The sequence below is a fragment of the Podarcis liolepis genome, assembly GCF_965112155.1.
Source record: "Podarcis liolepis genome assembly, chromosome: 3".
In the NCBI taxonomy this organism is placed as follows: Eukaryota; Metazoa; Chordata; class Lepidosauria; order Squamata; family Lacertidae; genus Podarcis; species Podarcis liolepis.
Genome location: NC_139557.1, coordinates 31,804,944 through 31,827,349, shown reverse-complemented (window position 1 = coordinate 31,827,349; position 22,406 = coordinate 31,804,944). Strand labels below are relative to the sequence as shown.

The 22,406-nt window shown below is 42.7% G+C and overlaps 1 protein-coding gene and 2 long non-coding RNA genes across 16 annotated transcripts in view; 1 reads left to right on the top strand and 2 right to left on the bottom strand.

Annotated features, from left to right (window-relative positions):
* Nucleotides 1-1,301: 1,301 nt before the first annotated feature.
* On the bottom strand, nucleotides 1,302-4,448 carry LOC310703435. Its single transcript, XR_014524109.1, has 2 exons — nucleotides 4,165-4,448; nucleotides 1,302-3,160 (listed from the first exon to the last, which is right to left on the bottom strand). It is a non-coding gene; the product is annotated as an uncharacterized lncRNA (long non-coding RNA).
* A 543-nt stretch (nucleotides 4,449-4,991) lies between these two features.
* The window catches only part of ROCK2 (Rho associated coiled-coil containing protein kinase 2), a 73,614-nt gene continuing 56,199 nt past the window's right edge, over nucleotides 4,992-22,406 (top strand). For 10 of the 14 annotated variants that reach the window (XR_014524041.1, XR_014524042.1, XM_083495403.1 and 7 more), the window contains exons 1-2: nucleotides 5,545-5,997; nucleotides 9,608-9,679. Coding sequence is in view for 12 of the 14 variants with exons in the window: in XM_083495403.1 (XP_083351529.1) it covers nucleotides 5,854-5,997; nucleotides 9,608-9,679 (216 nt within the window). In the remaining 2 variants the exon portion in view is untranslated. Of the gene's footprint in view, nucleotides 5,998-9,607; nucleotides 9,680-22,406 lie in introns of all 14 variants that reach the window. The other 4 variants (XM_083495406.1, XM_083495409.1, XM_083495408.1 and 1 more) reach the window with 2 other exon arrangements.
* LOC310703473 lies at nucleotides 10,927-21,611 on the bottom strand. Its single transcript, XR_014524167.1, has 2 exons — nucleotides 21,548-21,611; nucleotides 10,927-11,231 (listed from the first exon to the last, which is right to left on the bottom strand). It is a non-coding gene; the product is annotated as an uncharacterized lncRNA (long non-coding RNA).

The window sequence follows — 22,406 nt, the reverse complement described above, 5'->3', positions numbered from 1 at the left end:
GATGTGTTTTTTAAAAAATGTGATCAGCCCATTTCCATCCAAGGTGGTCCTTATAAATTCTTTATAAATTAGAATGTTGTGCCTAAGTTTTATTGTTTTCCTTTTCCTTCCCCATTCTTATTTTCTTGCATGTCCTTTTGATTGTAAACCTGAAGATAGGGACTATATCTTTTTAATTGGTTTGTGAGTTGCTGTGGGAACTTTTCTAACTGAAGACCAGGGTATAAATGCTTTAAATAAGTAATTTTAAAAAGTAAACAATAAAATCAACTGCCAAGCTAAACTCATACAATACTAGGAGAGGTAAACTCAGGGTTGTGGGTTAGAGCCTCGTGTTGGGCAAAAGATTCCTGCATTGCAAGGGGATGGACTTAGATGACCCTCTCGGTCCCTTCCATCTCTGCAGTTCTATGATTCTACTACTAAGTGACAACGAATGCTGTTGGCATCTGTCTGTCTTGAGAGACAATGGAATGCACCTCCAGGGATGAACTCAAACCGTGTGTTAGCAGTACTGAAATGACCTCTCCAGGGTCACATTACAAACTGTGAAGTTACTGTGATTGCTACAAAGCACAACTAGATTGCATGATTGCTTGAAAAGAAGATTAATGCCCAGGGGTTCAAATTATGGGCCAGGAACCCTGAAACATAGGGGAGAAATGATTCACTGCTGTGAGAACATAAAAAGGCTCTGGGGATATTCTTTGTGGCCAGCAACAGCTATGTAAAGAAATGAACTATTTAATGTCTGCCCTTCATGTCAATACCTTTTAATATTTAATCATCTTAAAATGGAAGATTCTTGCATGTAGCAGTTGACTGCATCACACATTATGTGAGAATCTCCACACAACGACTTGAGATCTGAGTATGTACACACGGATGTACATATGCTTCAAACCATTTTGGCAAGTTTTCTACTCAGTACACAGGGTGGAATGAAACAAAAAAAATTAACTCTAACATTGTACATACGTAATTCAAAGTCAGAAGTGGATTCTGCTGTGCAAAGGTGGAGAGAATGAGATTGTTTGAGCCTCCATTTATTGTATTCTGGAGATGAGGATTACAAATTGAAGGAACACATAACAGGAGGTTTAAAATCTCCCCTTGCGGCACTGTATTGGAATGTTTCAGGAAAGAAGGGGAGAAAAAACAACCCCAAGAAATTCAACAGATACAGCTTCTTCATCCACCTGATGCTTGGAAAAAGCTTCTTTTTTGCATTTCTGTATTTCATGCATGTGTTTGAGGCATAGAAACCAAAACCAAAAATAGGAAGCAGTCACCACATTAGAGAAATTGCAACTTAAAAACTTTATTAGGGCCAAAATTCACAATGTGGTATGTAGTTACAAATAACTTTCCTAGGGTTGTCATATTTTGAACTAGGGGCCTTGTAGTTATAACTCTTAACAGTAGTTTGATCTCCAGTAATGAGTACATGATCATGTTTAAATCCATGCAAATAACGTACCAGTATTTCACTGGTACATCTCCACAGGCTGGTCCTTTTTGAAAGGCACAAAAGGAGGCCAATATATGGTCAGTTGGCAACCCTGACTCTTTTTCAAACTACAATTTCTGCTGACTCTCTGAAGATGTTGAGATATGAATATACAATGACTCAACGGAACCCACCTATGGCATCATCATCTACTCAGCCAATCACCTTTCTTCTCTCTATCCCCTTATGATTTGAAGCTTGCTCAGCAGATGACAACCGGCAGTTGACTACTGGTGCTTGACGGTACCAGTATCAACGTTATAAAAATGATTGTCGTCTTCTTTATTTTTATCTTTTCTATGCCGATAGCCCTCTTGGAGGTAAGTGATAAATAAAAGGAAGAACCCCCGAATATAAGCTGCACTGTTTTCCAATTTCAGACCCTGAAAAGTTAAAGTGCAGCTTATAATTGCAACCTTTTACCATATGCTGCTGAAAGCAGCTGGGGAGTGCGGGCTGCCAACCAGTTTGGAGGCTAGGGAGCTACGCGCCCATCTCCCAGCTGGTTGGCCTTGTGTGCAGCTCTCTACAATCATTTCGATATACCGGTAACTAAAACCCTAAACCTAAACTAACTAGAATTAATTACCATATTTTTCGCTCCATAAGACACACATTTTCCCTCCTAAAAAGTAAGGGGAAATGTGTGTGCATCTTATGGAGCGAAACGGGGAGGCAAGCAGGAAAAGCCCCCAAGAGCCGCACACAAGCTCCGTGTGGCTATTGCGGGCTTTTCCCCAGGTGGAAGAAGGGACTGAGGCAGCAAGTCAGTCCCTTCTCCCTCCTCGTAGAAAAGTCCGCAGGAGCTGCAGGAGTACCATATACTGCTGAAAGCAGCTGAAGAGCAGGCCACCAACTAGCTGGGAGGCGAGTGTGCAGCTCCCCCAGCCACTGCCAAGCATATACTGTGCAAATTGGTTTTGTGGAAGTGGGAAAAAAGAATTTTGATCTAAAATAACTATTTTTCCATTTTTCTAAGCTGCAGCACCAGTTTCCAGTTGTACCTGAGCTGAGTAGTGACACAGTGTTTTTGATGACAGTGAAGATGATAAAGGGGATGCCGAAACCTTTCCAGTCTTGGTGGTGGCAGGGGGAGCTGCACGTTCACCTCCCAGCTGGTTGGCGGCCCGTGCTCCCCAGCCGCTTTCAGCAGCATATGGTAAAAGATAGGCTTCCCATCAACGGAGCAAGCCAGTTGGTCCCAAGACTCAGTTATTAGAAATATCAGAGATTCTATCTATATACTCATAGCTGTCTTTTTCATTGTGTGTGACAGATCTTCATCCAGGGATTGATAAAGAAATTCCAGGGCAAAGGTAAGTAGATGAAAGCATATCTCTGAAGACTTTTTTTGTTTTGTTTCCACAGGAAATAAAGAAGAATGCTACATGTTCTATCCAGAGATGCCTTGCTGCTCTGCAGAATTACAAGCTCTGGAAGAACTGGGTAAGCTTTTAACTTAGTAATGCAAATACATGCACACCAGGTATAGGGATGATCCAGAGATATCAAAGATATTCTCAGTTCTTGTCCTGTTCTTCATTGCCCCCACCCCCCACCCCTTCTTCGGGCACTTGAGGCAACTAGATGTGCTGAGAGGGTGCATGTGAGACTTTGAGCAGAGTTGGGATTCTGGAGATGCTGTGATAGCTGCAGGAGAAAGTAGAAGAATAACCTAATAAACACAAATACTTCACAGTGAGTTTATTAACTTCACAGGGACTTACTTGAAAGTAAGTGTGCTCAGGATTATATCGGAACATTTCAGCCTATGTATATAAAGTAACTTTAGAAGTTGTGTTCACTAGAGGTAAGCTTGCCCACGGAATCTGCTATAATAAAAATATTAATAAATGAAATAATGGAAGAAACTTATGCTTAAACAGCAATATCATTTTGGTGCTACATGGGTAGTGGAATAGTAATTAGTGGGTCTGGGTGCTCAATGGGAAACCAATGCAACTTATTGGAGATTTAGGAATTAGCAAGCTATCTCTTAGTACCCTTTGCCGATTTAGTCCTACAGTTCCTACACATCATCATCATCATCATTATTATTGAACCTACCTTAATGCAACTGGGAATTCTTTTAAGACCCCATTTGTTGAGCTTTCCCATGGGCAAGTCTGAATCTGTGCCAGAGCTGAGCGGAATTTTCCTTCCAATACCAGAGCTGAGTCCTAAAAGACAACCCTAATGAGGGGCCACAGTGGAGCGGCGGCATTGTGGATTTACCACTGCATCCCAAGCTCTAATCGCTTGTACTGGCCAGTGTAGAAATTGGGTGGGGACATTCATTATTTCCTTTTTTACTGTGTGATGAGGCCCCTTGAGATGCAGGGCTTTGAACCCAGCAGATCCAAACCCGTCAGCACCTGTCTTTGAGATCTAACGCTTGCGATCACCGGAGGTAGCTTGATTTATTTACGACTTCTTATCTGCCCACCGCTGTATTTATTTAATAAATTTAAGTACCTCCCGGTTGTCATAAAACCTCTAAGCAGAAGTATTGAAATTATAAATTGTATTTATTATTATTATTTATTGGATTTAAGACAGTAGTCCTAGGCCTCACCCCGCAATCTGAGGCTTGGTGACCCTCCTTCCCCCCCTCAAACCAAGGTGCCTAGTCTGACCCCAAGTTATTTTGGCACCTGCTGATGCAGAAAAACCCCACCAGAACCACCTTCTAGGAACGAAACCGAATAGCCGCTTGCCACCCTCTCACGACACTCCAGACCAGCCTCGCCTGAGGAGAGCCGCCTCGCTTTAACCCGGCAGCTGGAGAAATTTCGCTTGGCCGTTGGGCAAAGCGGGGCAAATCGTTGGCGGGCGCGAGAGCGGCCGGCGGATTCAATTTCTGCCCCCTCCCTCCTCGCCCTCGGGAGCTTTATATGGTCTTGCGTGCCGCCGTCGCGCGAGGGGCCGCCTCCCGGAGGCTCACCGCTCTTGCGCTACCCCCGCTATCGCGTTTTGCGCGTACAGTTGCGCGTTCCGTCCCGTTGCGCGTGTCTATGTCCTTTCGCTCCCACACCGGGCAGTGAGTTGGGGAGCGGAGGTGGTTTTGCTGAGTTGATTGAGTCAGGCAGGCAGGCAAGGGAGTCACCCTGCTATTTCGGATCGCCTGAGGGCACGTTTGCTGCTTCCTCCCCCCCCCCACCCATGCTTGCGCCTCAGCCGGGCGCGCATCCCCAGCCCGCTTTGCGCGGCGGGGGCAAGATGCGCGTCAGCAGCCCCTCAGATTTCTCCCGCCCCCTCCCTCCCTCGCCGCCAACCGACCCCCCCCACCCCCACCCCATTTCCCCGCCTGAGGTAAAAAGTCCATAGTTAGAGCCGGTGACTGGCTGCCCAGCTATGCGAAGGGCGAGGGAGGAGGAGAGTGGGTGGGGAACCCCTCCTGGCCATTTCCTCGCCTCCCTCGTTCGCTCGCCTGCCTGCCTGCGAGCGGGGCTCGGGCGAGGAGCGGAGGCTTGTGGGTAACGAGGAGGCCATAGCCGGAGCAGCGATAGGAATAAGTTCCCTGAGGCGGGAGCGGGGAAAGGAGGGATATGGTGGCGCGGTGGCTCCAGTGAAGGGGCAGGAACTTGGAAAGGGAGTGTGTGGGGGACCCCTTGAGTGACAGAAGAGGAGAGAAAGAGAGGAGCCCGATCCCAGCGAGGCGGGCCTAGCCCTCCCTCCCTCCAACGGAGGAGGAGGGGGGAGGAAGCCGGGCTCCTCCGCTGCTGGCTTCCCTCTTTCCCTCCTACCCTCCCTCCTCTCGCCTTCTCCCCGTCGGGTATTGACCTGGTGCAAAATGGCCGAGGCGTCGTGGGGGGCCCGGCCGTGACTGGTTTTCCCGCCTAGTCGGGGGGCGAGGGAGGCGGCGGCAGTTTCCCGCGGGAACCGGCCCTCCCCTCCCCTCCGCCGCCCACCTTCCCCCCTCTGCGGGCCGTTCATGCCTGGGAAGCGGAGGTGGCGGCGGGGGACGCCAAGCGGGCGGGTGGAGCAGCGGCGGCAGCGCCCGCCCCAATCGGGGGACGACGAGGAGGCGGCGGCGGTGCTGGTGGAGGAGGAGGGTGAGGGTGGCCGCGGGCGCCCCGCTCTCTGCTGCTCCTGAGGCAGGCAGGCCTGGCCGAAGCGGGCCGGGACTGAGCGGCCCCGCCGGGTCCCCTTGGGCCGCTTCTTAGGCCCCGAAGCAGATACCTACCGGCGGCGCTGGCGGCGGAAGGCGCTCCTCGCTTGCTGCCGCCGCCGCCGCCCTCTCGCCCCGCTGCCGGACAGCCGTCGCCGGGCTTCCCTAGGCGCCCGGGGAGGGAGAGGAGAAAGAAGGCGGCGGCAACGAGGGACCCTCGGGGAGCGGGAGAATGAACCACCAGCAGCAAGCGGTGAAAATGTCCGCTTCGCCGCCGCCGCCGCCCGAATCCGGAGGAGGGATCTCGGGGCGCCAGAGGAAGCTGGAGTCCATGATCCGGGACCCCAGGTCTCCAGTCAATGTGGAAAGTTTGTTGGTGAGTTCGCCGGCGGGAGAAAGAGATGCGAGGTTTTGGAGGGGTAGCTTCATATTGGAGGGAAGGGCAGGGATGGGAGAGAAACTTGTGGGTTGGGTTGTTGTTGTTTGAGGGGGAAAGGAGAGGATTTTATTTGGTGGGGGTGCCTTGAGTTCGACCCCCGCGTTTTAAGTGACTGAAGAAAGAGGCTGGCCGCCTTGGGTGTGTGGGAGCCTGGATCCCACTTTTGCTTTTGGAAGGGAAGAGTTGGGTGGGGGAGAGAGGATGTAAAGAGGCACAGCTTTTTCGCTACGGGCTGGTCTGGGAAAGGGTCCTGTTTAGATAAAGCAAGGGTTAATAATCGCTGTCTCTGCCCTCTTTCTCCCGCCCCTCTCCACACACCCCAACATTTAGCGGCAGTGAGGGATTTTTGGTTGAGATACTTGATTGGATGGACGGTGCAGTTCTAATGAACATTCTTTTCTTCTTCAGGGAGGAGTGAAGGCGGGGAAGGGTGCTGGCAGTCGCGTTCAGTTTGGCCTGATGAAAGCTCTTTTCCCCCCACCTTAGAAAGCTGGGAAGGGGGATGGGTGGGATAGAAGTAAAGAAGAAACATGCCATTGAGGGTGCAGGCAAGGGTTGTGGGGAGAGAAACATTTATGTGTCGCAGAGTAACTTTTTGTTTACTCAGTCTGGTGTGGTTAGGAATGATTCTCACATCATTCCTGAATGTATTTATTTGGAGGGTGAAGTCGCAGCTGAGCTTGCTTCTCAGTGTTGGTTAGGGATGCAGGGGTTCACTTTGATCCTAAACTTTCATGTTGGATGTTTCATTCACTGGTTTGCAAATAGTTTGGTGTAAATCTGCCTGTGTTGAGATGTTAGTCCATGTTTCATGTCAGTGTCATCTTTGATCCTTTTGTCTTTGGCTTTCCAATAAACTTTGTTAATGGGAAACCAGTGTTGACATTCTGCTTCCAAGCACTGTGCAGAGTACTCAAAAAATTATGGACGTACTTTGGGAATATCTATTTTGGGAAGGTTGTTTAGTAGGAGCTATTAACTTCATTAGCTACATAAACATAAGCATAAGCATTTCTCTTTAGCCTTATGTTTTTGCAAAAAACAAAACCCTTTCCTTTCCATTGGAAAGCCCATTAAGGAAGAAATATAGGTCTGAGATTTTTCCATTTCTAAACATGTGGTGTGAGCGGTACAATAAGCAAGTTCCCTATATAAGAAAATAGCTTTTGGGATATCACATACTTTATCCCTCCTCTTGGATAATGAGGAATGGGATTTTTGTTTCTGTTCCAAGAGTTTCTCTCTGCAGACATTTTTTTTTGGGGGGGGGCAGGGAGAAGCAGCTGGAGTCATTTGCAAAAATGACTCAGTCCTGCTTGGCCAAAGTACAAGAACTGACTAAACTGTGTGTGTGTCTGTCTATGCCGGAGGCAGTAGGGATCTATGCTTGTTACAGACCACTTCAGGGTGTACTGATGGTATTCATGACACTTGAAAAGTATTGCAGAATGTTTCAGTAGGCTATGCTTGTGTTCAGCAAAGAATGCTACTTCTCAGCATCCAGTCTCCATGTGCTTATTTTCCTCTTCATTTAGTGAGCCTTCTGGCTACAGAAGCAGAAGCAGTTATGAGAGTAGATAACATAAATTTCAAATAAATACTTAATTTTGGGATGACTCTTCCTTCCCTCCTCAGCAATTCAATCTTTTACAGTTGTTAACTGTTGGATTGTTATATGAGTAGGACCTTACATAATCAAAGTAAGTCATTTCAAGTAAACTTTCTTCATACATGTACATTTATAAATTGCCGTTTGTTTGTACATGTATAGCTGCTTTTCATCTGCACCTGTGTCAGTTTTCATCTAGTAACTCTAGTAGTAGAAAGGATGGTTGTGTGTTTCTTTTTATTATATGTAATTTGTCAGTATAGCCTTTTCCTGTGTATGACATTGTTTGTTGATATCTATGGTCAAGACTTTGACGTATTTAGCAAATGAATAAACTCCCAACTGTGCTATTTGTGTGGAGAGGTTGCATTTTCAAGGTGTATTAATTCTCAAATATAAACTGTAATACTCAGGAAAAGCAAAGACTTGTACAAGAGTTGTAACCCCCTTTTATAGGAATTTTTATAGCCAGTGCCACACAAGATGTTACGGTATACCGCCCTCTTGATCCTAACAAAGTTCATACCTTTCTAAGTTTTTTATTGTACTTTGGCTAAGTATAAGGGGAAAGAAGTCTTGTTCTAGTTGCCATGGGCAGTCTAGGCACCTTTTTTGCAGTGACGTTTATCGCCATTATTGTTATCGATTTCATTACTATACTCTTATATTTTAAAGGAAAAAACTCAAAGTGGTTTACAACACATTAAAACATCTAAGAAAACAATCCAGAAGAAAACAAATTCAAGCTTCAAGGAAAATATTTCAGATCCTTCTCTAATATTAATTTAATATAGCTACCCCATAGCAGAAGTACTCTAGGAAGCCAGTGTAGTGTAGTGGTTAAAGTGTCTGACTAAGACCTGGGAAATCAGGGTTCAAATCCCCACTCAGTCACGAAGCTCACTGGGAGACCTTGAGTCAGTCACATCTTCTTAACCTACCTTACAGGGTTGTTGTAGGGGTTAATTGAGGAGGGGGATTAATCATGTACTCCCTGGAGGAAAAGGTGGGATATAAATGCAATAAATAAGCTCTTCTGCTTTCCTGCTTTAAAAAGCTGGAGGGGCTAGCCAGGTGGAAATGTCAGTCACCAACCTGGCATTCGGAGATCTTCACGGGGCCACAGTTAGACCTGTGCCAGTCACAAAATGTTCCTGGTGCCAGGGGAATTTAATGCAAGGTCTGACCTGCTGCACAATGCCTCCTCTTGACGATAGGGTTTGATCTAAAGGCATTATTTGTTGTGGTAGATGGGGAAATGCACTCCCAAACTGATACTCAACAAATACTATTCTGGATCTGATTATTTTTTTTAATAGAAAAAAGTTATCTCTTTATGAAAGATAATAGGAATCCCTATTCCTATTGTGCAGACAGGCCAAGGGTGAGAGAGTAACATGCCCAAGAGCATGGTGTCTATGAAATAAGAGCGCAAGCCTAAGTCCACTCTGTGAATTTCTATATGCCTTCCATGTACTTCCTGTTGAGAAGATTGAAGGACCCAGCTCATAAAACTTGGCACTCAAACAAAACTCACAGAAATCGTGATTGGTAACTTCCTGACATATTTTTATATTACTTGGGAATCTACAAATATTTACATTTAATATCAGTGGTATGCAAGGCCTTAGTTTGGGGTTCAGAAAGCCCCTTGGTGCTTATGAGAATGGAATGCAGCTGCATTGAGAGGTGGGAATTCTTCCTTTCCCTCTCATGGCCGGAGCAGAGGTACCGGTAACTTGTTAAATAAAATATAAGGAGAACATGGGCTAATGCCAATGATGGTAATAGTAAGAATGTATTAAAGAAATTGAGGGTGTTGCCAATAGAGTGGGAAATCTGCATAGCGTGTGCCACAGAAATTAGGTGAGGTTTAGTAACACAAAGTTTTTTCGTATGCGGATTGGAGCTAATAAGTGCATTTACCTTTTGTTGAAGGTTCATCCATATGGATTTGAGAGTAAAGGGCCTATAGTCCCCTCACAATCTCTTGAGCTGACGGAGAGTAAGGCAATTAGACATTTTCATAACAAGCCACTCTGAATAGAATTGATTTGATTAAGGATTAGCTAAGAACAAATGCGACAATAGTGTACAACAGAGGTTTTCAACCTTTTTGAGTCCGCGGCTCCCTTGACCAACTACATTATTTCTGGGACTCCCCTGTGGGGAAACATGCTCTAAGCCTCAGAAGCCAAGCCATGTCACCCCTTGCCTGCAGAGCTGGGAGCCCCGCACCCCTTTTTGAACACCCTCCCTAGTGGAGTGTGTCCTCAGCCTCCTCTCCTCTCCCCTGGTCACCACTGCCCTGGTCTCTTGAGCTGCCTCCTCCCACCCCAGTGAGAGCTGCCTCCTCCCTCGTCAGCCCCAGAGGCACCATTCGCCTGGGTAGCTTGTAGCTAGGACTGCTGCAACAAACAGCCACACAAGCCTTCGGGAGGCAGAAATATGAGAGGGCATCAGAGGAGGGAGAGAAGGAAAGAGGGACAGAGGCCAGTGTTGCCCACAGCACCCCTGCCCATTCAAGGCACCCCAGGATGACATGGCACACTGGTTGAAAACCACTGGTGTACAAGCTTGTCTAATAATCCATAGGCAAGCGATCCATATCTATCCATTGCTCTGATAAACCTTCATTTTCTCCTCACTATGAGCTTTTAAAGCTAGAATGCACAAGCATTTTTTCTCTTCTTCTCACTCTCCATTGACTAGCCACGATCCTTTAATGCCAGGCAAGAAAGACAGCAACACTCAGTGCAACACCAAGTTTATTGCTAATAGGGACTCTGGGGGCTGAATCTCTCATACTGCTGTATGGGAGACAGGTTGAAGGATGACTGCTCACTCTTCCCCTTCTACTACATATCCTGGCTATAGAAAAAATGGAAATCTGATATGCTGCTGGTTGAGAAGAGAACATCACAGGTGAAGTGCATCCAGGTGGCTTTCCTCTGAAGCTGAGGCAAAGAGTGGTAGTAAATTAATTGGCCCTATGTCTTACTCTTCTCCCATCCTCAGGTGTTCCACCTAAGACTTCCCCAGGCCACCCAAATACTGTCTGTGCTACAAAGCCGTCCTGATAATCACAGTGCTGCTCAGAATTCCATAGTATCCAAACTTCAGTCAGGACAGGCAGCAGTCGTGGATGAGGCTGTTGTTGGCATAGGTCCCCCAGTGTAGCTTCCACTTTCCGCGACAGGATTATTAGCTGTTTAATGCCGCAGGAGAGAGTGCTCTGTGTACAGCCTTCCAGTGCAAAATACAGTGGTGCCTCGCAAGACGAAATTAATTCGTTCCGCGAGTTTTGTCGTCTTGCAATTTTTTTTTGTCTTGCGAAGCACGGTGTCGGGAAAGTTTTGGAAAAGCTTCAAAAATCACCAAAGTCTTTAAAAACCTCAAAAAAGGCTACCACACCGCGTTCTATGAGTTGCTCCTCGAAGTCCAGTCGCAACTGTATTAACGGTGTTAAGAAAAAGGAAACAAACTTGCAAGATGTTTCCGTCTTGCGAAGCAAGCCCATAGGGAAAATCGTCTTGCGAAGCAGCTCAAAAAACAAAAAACCCTTTTGTCTAGCGAGTTTTTTGTCTTGCGAGGCATTCGTCTTGCGAGGTACCACTGTACGGAGTTGCAATGTGGTGATTGCACATGTTGCAATCTGCTGTATGGAGAAATGCCACATATTCAACTTTAAGAGTTTGTGTCTGTTGTAAATACAGCATAACATGGTGGAAGCAATACACATGGTTCTCTTCCTGAAACTTGGGCAAATACCATTTCTCGTTTGGATATTTGCTTGGAGACGGTTGCTCCCTGAGGTGAGAGCTGGTGACTATATATAGAAAGACTGAGTTAGAGAATTCTGGCTTTTCAATGTATTGTTGCCGAGAAGCGACACATCTAGCGTCAGGTGTGTCACTATAACAGAAGTCCTACTTGGCTGTTATATTTACATGTAGTCTACATGCTATTTGGGTGTTCTGCTCATGTGTAAATTTACATGGAAGCATGGATGGGTGTGTTAAGCTCTGCTTCCCGCAGGCCATCTCTGTCTCTTTCCAATGCATGTAGAGCAAGAGTCTGAAACAGGGAGCCTCCGTGAGTAAAGGAGGCTTCAAAATCATACCTTTAACCTCCATAAGTCAAGGGCCTTAAGTGGGCTTGCCCTCATTCTTCCTAGTTGTGTGTAGGTTTGCAGCTGAGCAGATTGCCCAAATAGGGCCAGAATGAAAGGCATTTCTGTCATCCAGATTTTGTTTTGTACAAAGCTGTATTCAGATTTTTATCAAGAGGTGAGAAGGCTTAAAAAGTGCTCTCCCACCCCAAGGCCCAAGGATCCTTGGTTGCACAGGCTCCTCTTCAGACCTTAACATGTTTGTCTTATCTGGGCTCCTGATTATGGGATGTTTTCTAAGCATGTTAACTGAATGCCATAGAAACCTTCAGATCTTCATGCTAAACACAAAGTTCTGAAAGGAAACCTACACACCTGGGGAAGTTGAGGTGAGATTTCCACTACACATTTAACAACAACAACAATTTATACCCCGCCCATCTGGCTGGATTTCCCCAGCCACTCTGGGCGGCTTCCAACAAAATATTAAAAATACAATAGTCTGTTAAACATTAAATGCTTCCCTAAACAGGGCTGCCTTCAGATTTAAACCCTCACATATCCGGACAAATGCTTTAATTGGTCTCAAAGTGTCTTTGGCCTTGTAATTTAAAAATTGTGGAGCTGTCATTCATTCAACAGCACCTATGGGTTGATCCAATGTTAGTCATAGAGTACACCCATTTAAATGAATAGACATGATGTAACATAGATCTATTAATTTTACTGGATCTGTTTTGAGTAAAACTTAGTTGCATACAAAACAGCCACACCACCACCCTGAAAACAAGTAGCAAATTTGGAAGAAACTACAGTAGCTGGTTATTTCTCTCTGATACTTAGTTTTCAACATGTAGGGAAGTTTATTTTTTGTGGGAAAGAGTTGAAAGATTCCTTATCTGTAGTGTGGAGTACAACTTTTCCACTAGATTCTGATGAAGATATAACTTGTGATAAGTTGAGATTCAGTTGCATTCTATGCTGCCAAAGGAAGATGATCTTGCCTTGAGCTAGGAATACAGTATGATAATAACCTCTATTAATTCACCTGTCTCCTTGTAGTTAGTGTGTTATTAAGGAACCATCTTCTCTAGTGATTAAAAGCAGTATGCAAACAAATGCTTCCATAAATATCCTTGCGCTGTGCAAACCAATAAAACCCCCACAAAAAAGTTGTGAAGCAATCAAGCAGATAACATACATATAAAATGCATAATTGACTGCTTGCAGGTGGTTCCTTTGTGTTTATCTGGTTGATTTACACTTCACATTTCTCTGTCTCTGTGCAAAAATACAGCTTACATCCTTCAGCAGATGCACACAAAATAAATCCTTGATGCAAAATCACATTTTTAAACAGCTTTTCAGACAGCAACTTTGCCCTCTTCAATGTGTTCCTCTCTGCCAACCTGTTAGGGTCTTGAGCTACCCCTGCCACTTGCTGTTCTCTTCTGCCAAACCCAATTTGCTCAGTATTGCTTTCTTAATGTTGTGCTTTTTTGTAAGTACTAGGTAAGAGACTATTTGGTCGTGTTTTGATTTAAGGGAAAGTGTTATTGGGCACCGATTCTAAAACAGAGTTAACTTAATGGCGCACTGTTGCAGTCAATTGTTATCTGACTTTGGCGATCACTTGTAGCCGGTAAGATTGTCTTCCTTGAATATGGTCTTAACGGTGAGTCTGTAAGTGACTGGAGGCCAATTCTGAATTCACACATCCTTCCACAGTGGGGACATAGGTTTCTGGGTGAGAGTTGATCATGGTGAGGGTTTGCCAAATGTGCCTTCCTCTTAGCTTGTTTCTACTTTTTGCCGAGTTTGTGCTTCTTCAAAGTCCAGGATGCCTTTGGTAAAGGCTGTTCTCCAGTTGGAGCACTCACAGGCCAGTGTTTCCCAGTTATTGGTTTTTATACTACATTTTTAAAGATATGCATTGAGAGAGCCTTTAATCTTCCTTTGTTGTCCATCAACATTTCACTTTCCATTCTTAAGTTGGGAATAGAATACAATCAGGCATCTGAACAACATGACAGTCCAACAGAGTTGATGTTGAAGAATCATTGCTTCGAAACTGGTGATCTTTGCTTCTTCCAGTACACTGACTTCGTTAACTAAGGCAATGTTATAGTATAGTTTGCTCACACATCAACAAGATTTGTAATTTATTGACTCTTTCTCTCCTACTGTTTGTGCAATGGGTGAATGAAAATAACATATTCTCCTGTGAAAGCAGAGAGGTGCTGACAGTTTGTTCTTGTATCATCTTGATGTGGTTATTTAAATAGCTCACGCTGCTTCTTTTCTCCTGGGAACCATGGGTGATTATGAAACATAAAGTTTGAGCTATACCCTCACCAGTGTTCCGTACACTTGAAAACACACCATACTTGTAGGGAGTCACAAGGAACATGGTTACTCACTTTCTTGAACACTGGCACTTTGACAGCTCACACATTAAAATTAATATATAGTTAAATGTCACAAATGCCACCTTCTGTAGGAAGTGTTAATGTGCAGGGCCTTAATTTTGAAGTGTCCTGTCAATTTTTCACTTTTCATTAGCCAGTTTAATTGTGGCTACAGTTTTATTGTGTTTGGATGCTTTTATTTATGTTTTTAAAAAAGCACTGCAAAAAGTTAATTTTTCTAAAGAAGCCATAGGTTGTTGAGAGGAGTCTATGATTAACAGCTGTTCCACTTTTGAAGGGATTTATCCTTATTTTAATGGAAGATGTTGCTGCACAACTTAGCAAATAGCTCTTGTCTCAGAATACAAATTGAGAACTCACATATTCAGAAACTCTTGGTCCACCTTAGTTTTGCAGTTCTTGACTGAATTACCTAGTCAAATTGTTTGTTGTATATTTGTCTTAAAGTTTACTGTCAACTTCAAGCAGTATTGGTTAAATCAGTTCTCATACTCTCTTTCTCACCCCACAAGTGGTCTCTACTGCCTTAAGAATACATTTTGTTGTCAATGTAAGGTGTAAATCAATCATGAATATAACTGGCAAGAATTTCAATGAGTGTTGTGATAGTTTGAAAAAGTGCTGCTATGATTGCAGAAATCACTGCTGTTAACTCTGATTAGGAGATTCACATGTAATAGTTGTCTGTGCAAGCAATGTGGAATGACTGTTTTACATGTACAGTACTGCAAAATGTATTGTGTGATGCAGTCCTTAGCATTAGGTAAATTAGATGTTTCTTTTAAGTTAAATACAGAGAATTGATTCCTCCCCAATAAAAAATGTATAAATTAAGCATCTGTTTATTCCAGTTAACTCTGGCTGTGTTGTGTGGGAAAGGATATTGGCTTTAAGATTATGTGCAAACTATGGGACTGTTTCCAGTTGTGATCTGAGGAAGTCTGAGAGGACCAGAAAGCCTTATTTGTTCATTTTGCATCAGGATGTGACTCCCCGCCCTTTCTCTCCCCCTTGTGCTTGTTCCTGATTCTTATGGCAGGAAAATACAAAAATAAACTTCTTGCAGTCTGTTTCCCCATGGAAAAAAAATAACCCTTGAATTTATGTAAACTCAACTATTGATATGTGATGGTGATGCTGTATGAATTCTTTTTAAGCAACTCAGCAAATTATGCTACATTTATATGAGACAATAATACCACTTCTAGTGATACTGGATTATTACTTGAGATGTGTACTGAAAATATGTGACAGTTTTAGCGATTTAAAATATGCAGTTCATTTAAAAACTGTATCAAATGTGTGTTGCAGTTTGTACTATAAACTGAGTTTCCAAGTTAGGGGTATACATTTGTTCTTGTCTAAAGGCCAATTCTCAGACATTCTTTTGACTCCCTCCCCCAGCCCTGCATGCAGTTACCCTAGAGAAGCATTGTGTGAACTGGAGGTATGTGGGCAGGTTGGCTGCCATGATCATGCTGTTGAGTTCTTCTATGCAGTTGCATTATTCTGTGTGCATTTTGGGGGAAATATGGGCTCAAAGTCTAATTAGCTTGTTAGTTTGCACTATGAGTTAGAAATGTTTGCTCAAATAAACAGAAAGCAGGACTGGTTCAGAGGGCTATTTATCCTAGGTAGTTGGGACCAGTTATTGAATAGTAATGGACACCCCCATAAAGCACCAGGTTTTGCCATACTTAATACGGAGTGTGAATATGTTGCAAGGTTCAGAGTTTAAAAAGAAAATAGTTTACAACTTTACTGTGTTTAGAGAGACTATTTTGTGAATGAACATTGTGGAAATACAGAGATACATTTTAGTTCCTTTTTTAAGCTACTCCATTTCCTCTAGTTCTGTCTCCACAGTAGGCTGGGCTACATAAAAGCAAGGAATCTTCTGGCTATTGCTCACTCTTGCTTTGGCACCTGCAGTGTGTCTCCTTCACAGTGTATATGAGTTTGACATTGCCCCCTTTACTTCTGTATTTGGCAGAAGTTTTGGCCAGTGATTAAGGGGGATGTTTATATGGAACACAAACTATAGGTAAATTGAGTCATTTTTCTATAGTAGATGTATTAACATCTGCTTTCATGATAATATTGATAATGTCTTAATGTATAACAGTTCTGGGGAATTGTGGTCCTGTGTTCAGTCCTTGCTTCTGACATCCGGTGCCTGAATATACTTCCCATAGCACTTTTCATGGAGGTACTTAATGCTTTTGACACACATCTTGATGGCTGGACCTCCCTGACTATTTAATTTAGAAGCTGGATAAAATGGGCCTGCTCATTTTAATAGCAAACTTACAGCTTTGTTAAGTTAGCAATGGCGACAAAACATCAGTTAGTATTCTTTGGCTTGGAAATAGGAGATAGTACTGATATTGTCAGCATTCCCATAGTGAAATGACTAGCATTTTATTGACATACACAGGCGGCAAGACAGGGATCAAATTCTTGTGTTGTGAGATTTCAACAGTGCTTTGCGTGTTCTGTTAATAGGTAGCTAAAGAGGTTCCTGGGTTGCATGTAAATTTTTGCTGAGTGGATGACACAGACAGCAAGCCAGTTGAAAAGCAATACAATGTTTATGTAACCCTTTTCAGTTTGAGCCTAGTCAGGAAATGCAATACTATGCCGTGAAGGACTTTTGTGCAAACTAATTACACAGCTCAGCACTGTAGAATATTTTGTAGAGAACCCCCCCCCCTTTCATTTGTATTTGTTGCAAGGAATTTTATCTCAGGTTGGTAGACTAATATCAGTGTAGATAAAATCTCTTAGGAGTTGCTTTTTAAAAAGTTAAATATCGTATTCAACTAAATAACCATGCATATGGAACAACTTCCAGGAGCATAGCAGAATCCCCGCCGCCATGCCCTGTCTCCAAATTCTCCTCTAGGGGGTTTGGGTAACTCCTAGATTTGAAGGGGTTAGGGGAGGAGAGTTGTGATTATCGGGGAGGGCACCAGGCTGGAGAAGGCAGCTCTAGAACAAGAAAAAGGTATGGGTTTATTGTGTATATATGCTGTAAGGAAGCTTAAATGCTGTTATAAACATATATCCTTGATAGAAAGAGCCATTGGAGTCATTGAGGCAGAATTCAGAGAAGGATTTGAATGTTGGCTTTTGAAGACTTAGCATGAAAGCTTAGAGAGTTTATTTTCACAACCACAAATGTAACTGTAAAAACAACAAGATGGAAAAGGATTAGTTTGCTTCTTAAAAAAAACAAAACTATTAACTTGTGTCAAAAGTGTTGGTATGACAAACTTCCTTTTTGGAATTTGGAGCATGAGTTCACTTTGTTCAGTGTCTAATTCAAAAAATATTTTCCATTACATCTATTACTGAAAAGCAGAGAACTTCATACTTGATTCCCACTAAAGTACTTTTTTTGGGGGGGGGAGGTGGGGGAATTCATCGTTGCCTTGACTTTGAAAACAGTTGGTAGTTTAGTTCTTTAAAGGTGCTCCATATATGATTCCATTTCTGAAAGTGGATATTAAAAGCTTTATTCAGAAAAATATTTATTCTGAAGATTCTGAAAATGTTCATCTGCTGTCACATTGCTGATAGATGCTACATTTTATCTTAAGAATGTGCTATAAAGACTCCAGAGTGGATCCTAATTTGTTTTGGTCCTAGAGAGATTCGGAGCAAAGAGCCTTTCTTGTGAGATGAATTGCAAAGCTGGTTTAACAGATAAACCCTCATAGTCCCCCTCTCTGTGCTTCCACACCATATTTTTGTAAATTTTAAAGCCTCTTAAGACATGGATCTTGAGTTCAAGTTCTCTCCATAGATGGAGGTGTTGTCTAGACTTTAAAAATAATATCTTAAGCCGCTTCTTAAAATATTCATTCCAGGGGTCATATTTTTGCACAGGGGTAAGCAGTATGATATCAAGCCTGACTGCTGCCATTCCCCTGAAAAAGCAGGTGGGCATGTAGAATAGTCTTAGATCCAGCTTTGTTTCTAGAGGCCCACCTGCCCTTGTTGGCACAAAGCACCAGCTGATTTACTAGTTGTGGTCATTTCTGGACAGGGACAGTTCGACTACAGTGATTAAAGCTCTGGTGCGTTTTATGTGGTACTGCTCCTGAAGGTGATTTGGAAGCAACCAGAATCTTAACTGGTATAGCTGGATTTATGTATATCTTGCCAATTTTAAAATAACTTCCAGAAGGAAGTTAAGCTGCTGGTATTTAACTTTGAAGCTCTAAATGGCTTGGGAACCAAATACCTGAGGGATCTCCTCTTGTCATACCTATGTGCCCAGAGCACCCCTTCCTTTGCAACAAGTTTAAAATCCATCAAGTTAAAAGCCAAGAAAATAAATCTGGGGCTTTATGATCCAGTTGTCTCTTTTTTCAGAGGTGTATTACTGAATAAGAAAGGGCAAAAAAAAGGGTTCCTGGCAATGGAAATTTGGTTATGGAATGCCCTCCCTAAAGTGGATCACCTCACTTCAAAATTGCAGTCTTTATTGGCACTAGCCAAAAGTGGTCTTTTTCATTTTAGCTTGTAATTTTAGTTGTGTTAAAGATTTTTATCTATTCTGTCTGTATTTGCACTGTGAAAGAATTGATTGTACACTGCCCTGAAATACTAAACAGGATGAAGGGTGGTAAAATGTTTTGAATAAATAAAACATTGAGCAATCCTAATATTCCTATCACTACCGCCTTCAGCACACTCAAGGCTAGAGCTCCACCCTCTTCCATGATGTTGACGATTATGTGCTTTTATTTCCGCTGTTCGTTGCTGAATGTTTTAGGAATTTGTATTTAATTTTTGCACTGTGTATTAGTTTTATACGCTGCCTCAAGTTTTAAGTATATACAGAAAGGAGGGATATACATTAACAAATAAATAAAACAGTGATATCACTTACTATGTCTAAAATAAAGAAAACATTTACTAATGAAAGCAATAATCACCATGCTATCTCCTCCCAGGGAAAAGACCTTCAGTTCAGAAAAGTTTTCAGTGATTATTTGCAAATATGTCAGTTGACCTCCCCTAGACTTTTTTTTGAAGACTAGGTTCTGAGAGCTGATGCAGATGTTCAGTAGGGCACATGCTATTCTTGATAGCATTGTAAAACACCAGAGATTCACATGCAGGGTTACATGTGTGAATTTTTTTAATGTTAATATCTCACTGTATGTGAGATTCTTGCATCAGACGTTTTTACTTGGCATGCTAATGGTTCATTCCTGAGCAAGTATATACCAGTAGGCTTGCTTTTGAATATTTTTTTTTTTTACAAAGTGACCCTTCCCCATGCTATCAATGGCTAGTAATCGTGATTGCTATATGTTACCTCTATTATCAGAGGCAGCATTTCCCTAAATTCCAGTTGCTGGGGAATAACAGCAGGAGAGTGAGTTTCGCAAAGGGCATCTGATTTGCCACTGGAGAAAAGAGGATTCTGAACTAAATAGACCTTTGCTGGTCAGATCCAGCATAGCTTTTCTTTGGTTCTGTGATTTCACCTCTTACTGCAGCTCTCTGTTTTTCATCCCACATAGTCCAGTGGCTTCATCAAGAAATCTTTTGCTCAACGTTGGGCTTGAATCCACTTCCCTGAGATTAAGAGTCTCATGCTCTACCAATTGATCTAGCTATGATGACAATAGACCCATTGCAAGAGCAAACGTCTTCTCACACACCGCAGGATCTAATTTGTAGATTCCCAAGATGCTGTAATAATAACTTCAAATTAGCATGTAACCACATGCATACACACTCTTCTTTTCTTATTTGCTCATAAGGAAAAGTGCTAAAAAGTAAACTCCATTGCTTTGCCATAAGCAGCAATATGTTCAGCATAGGACTCCTTTTTGGGGTCCTTGTCCAGTCCTGGGTATCCATTCTGCATTTGTCTTCCTTCTCTAGGAATATTATAGAACTTTAGCTTTTTACAATCCAGAACCCACCTTTAGCTCAAGCATGCATTTTGAGGATCTACTTCTTAATCTTTTACTACGTGTTTGTATGATGTTACTGTTGCTGTTGCAACCAGCCTTATGTCAGACAGCAGTCCAGTAATGGGTCCTGAACTTAATCTACCAACTGAAGACCCGTGTTGTAGAACTCTAACCAGAAAGTTGGTGTTTATAAACTCCTTTAAGAAGAGACAAGGAGAAAATCTGTAATCAAAACAATTAAAAAGGAGAGAAAGAGAGACATGGAGCATATGTGCATGTATCAAGGGGTGTGTCAAGTGTTGTCTCATTTAGTTCTCTATATACACTTCCATAAAGCCTCAGGGCTGTTTGTGCAACTTTTTTATGACACTGTCTGCTTTAATGTGCAAGCTCATGACAACCTATTCATTATTATTCATAATGGCCTCTCTAGCATAAGGTCTGGCAGGCATTATTGTGAGTTTTGTGCTTTGTGGTATAATGTCCTATTCTTTGTATAAGGTTGCCTTGTGTCCAGACCTGGATTTTCTTCATTAGGTGGTTTTTTAATGTTTACCTTACCAGTGGTGTTTTCTCTGCCACCAAATCCCCAGGAGGTCAGAATGCATGACTTGCATACTTTGAAAGAGTGATGGGGCAAGCAGCTGTCTACCCAGATAGGACAGCAATCTTGTGGAAGGATAGCATCATATTTGTGTGCTGTTGTGTGTTGCTATTCAGACTTCCACAACAGAAAATTACTTGCCTCATGGGGAATCTCCTTTCTCTCATCTCCCTTCACTCCCCTGCACAACCCCGTCACCTGCTCTTGAGGATACTTCAGTCTTCTGGTATCCATGAAAACTCAGAGTCTGGGGCACCTGCCCAGGGGCACCACTGGAAGCCTTCATGGGTACTATGGCACCCAGGGACGCCAGTTTGGGGACCTCTGCATTACTTGTTCTTTAGAATTGATTGGAGCATTTATATGGTAAAAAAAGGTAAATGTACCCCTGCCCGTACGGGCCAGTCTTGAAAGACTCTAGGGTTGGTAGAATATACAGTGGTGCCCCGCAAGACGAAATTAATTCATTCCGCAAGTTTTGTCGTCTAGCGAATTTTTCGTCTTGCGAATCACGAAATCCCATAGGAATGCATTGAAAATCAATTAATGCGTTCCTATGGTCAAAAAAAGTCCAAACAAAGCCAAATTTGGTACAACAACAGTTTATTAACTGCTCTTTAAAGTCACACATACTGTAAAGAGCAGTTCAAAAATTGAAGGGAAAATAAATTAACTTTATAAACAAAACATGTATTTGTTTTTAGACAAAGGAAACAAAGTCGCGAGACGTTTTCGTCTTGCGAAACAAGCCCATAGGGAAATTCGTCTTGCGAGGCAAATCGAAAACGGAAAAACCTTTCGTCTAGCGAGTTTTTTGTCTTGCGAGGCATTCGTCTTGCGAGGTACCACTGTAGCAATATTTGTTCTTCAAAATAACTCCATAAGAATATATAACAAGTACATTGCTTATTATTGGCAAATTTGGTGGAACCCCTTCAGATATTATAATTGCCTTATATATTTTGATAGCTGGAGATATGGAAGGTGTATGCGTTAAATATATTCTGCTCCTTTATGCTTCATCAGAATCAAAGTCTTCAACCATGAGCAACTGTGATAGAGATGGATATGTGCACACAAAGCAGCGTGGGTTGTATTTTCAGATCATGAGTCAATTCAAAGAAAGATTAATATTTCTAGAAATCCTATTTAAGTATCCAGTGAAAGGATTTCCAGTTAGGTCAAACATGCAGGATTGAATATGTACTTAGCTGGAAGTAATGCAGCTATATATGCTGTGACCTCTTAAGCATCAAGGTATGCTGCAAGGTACCAGCTCTTATATTTTTAGCTAATGATGAGTACATTAACTTTATATATAGTAGTAAACTCTATTTTAATTCTGCAAGCATAGATATGTTTCTGGCTGACAATGCAGATGCCTTCATCCTCGTGCCCAGAATGCTTAAAGTATACAATGATGCCGCTTCCACAACCTTTCAAATGAACTGTAGCCATGTTCTCATACACAAGCTCTCTCTGTGTTCCTTCATTTCTTGAATTATTTACTTTCCTTAAAATAAAGTGACAACTGAGTGAGAAAAGCATAGTGGAGATATTGTTGGACTTCTCTGACTCCTTTTCTCTCTCTCTCCAACTCTAAATCCCATTGGATTCCTGGCCCACAGTTCCCAGCAGTCATATTCTATCTCCA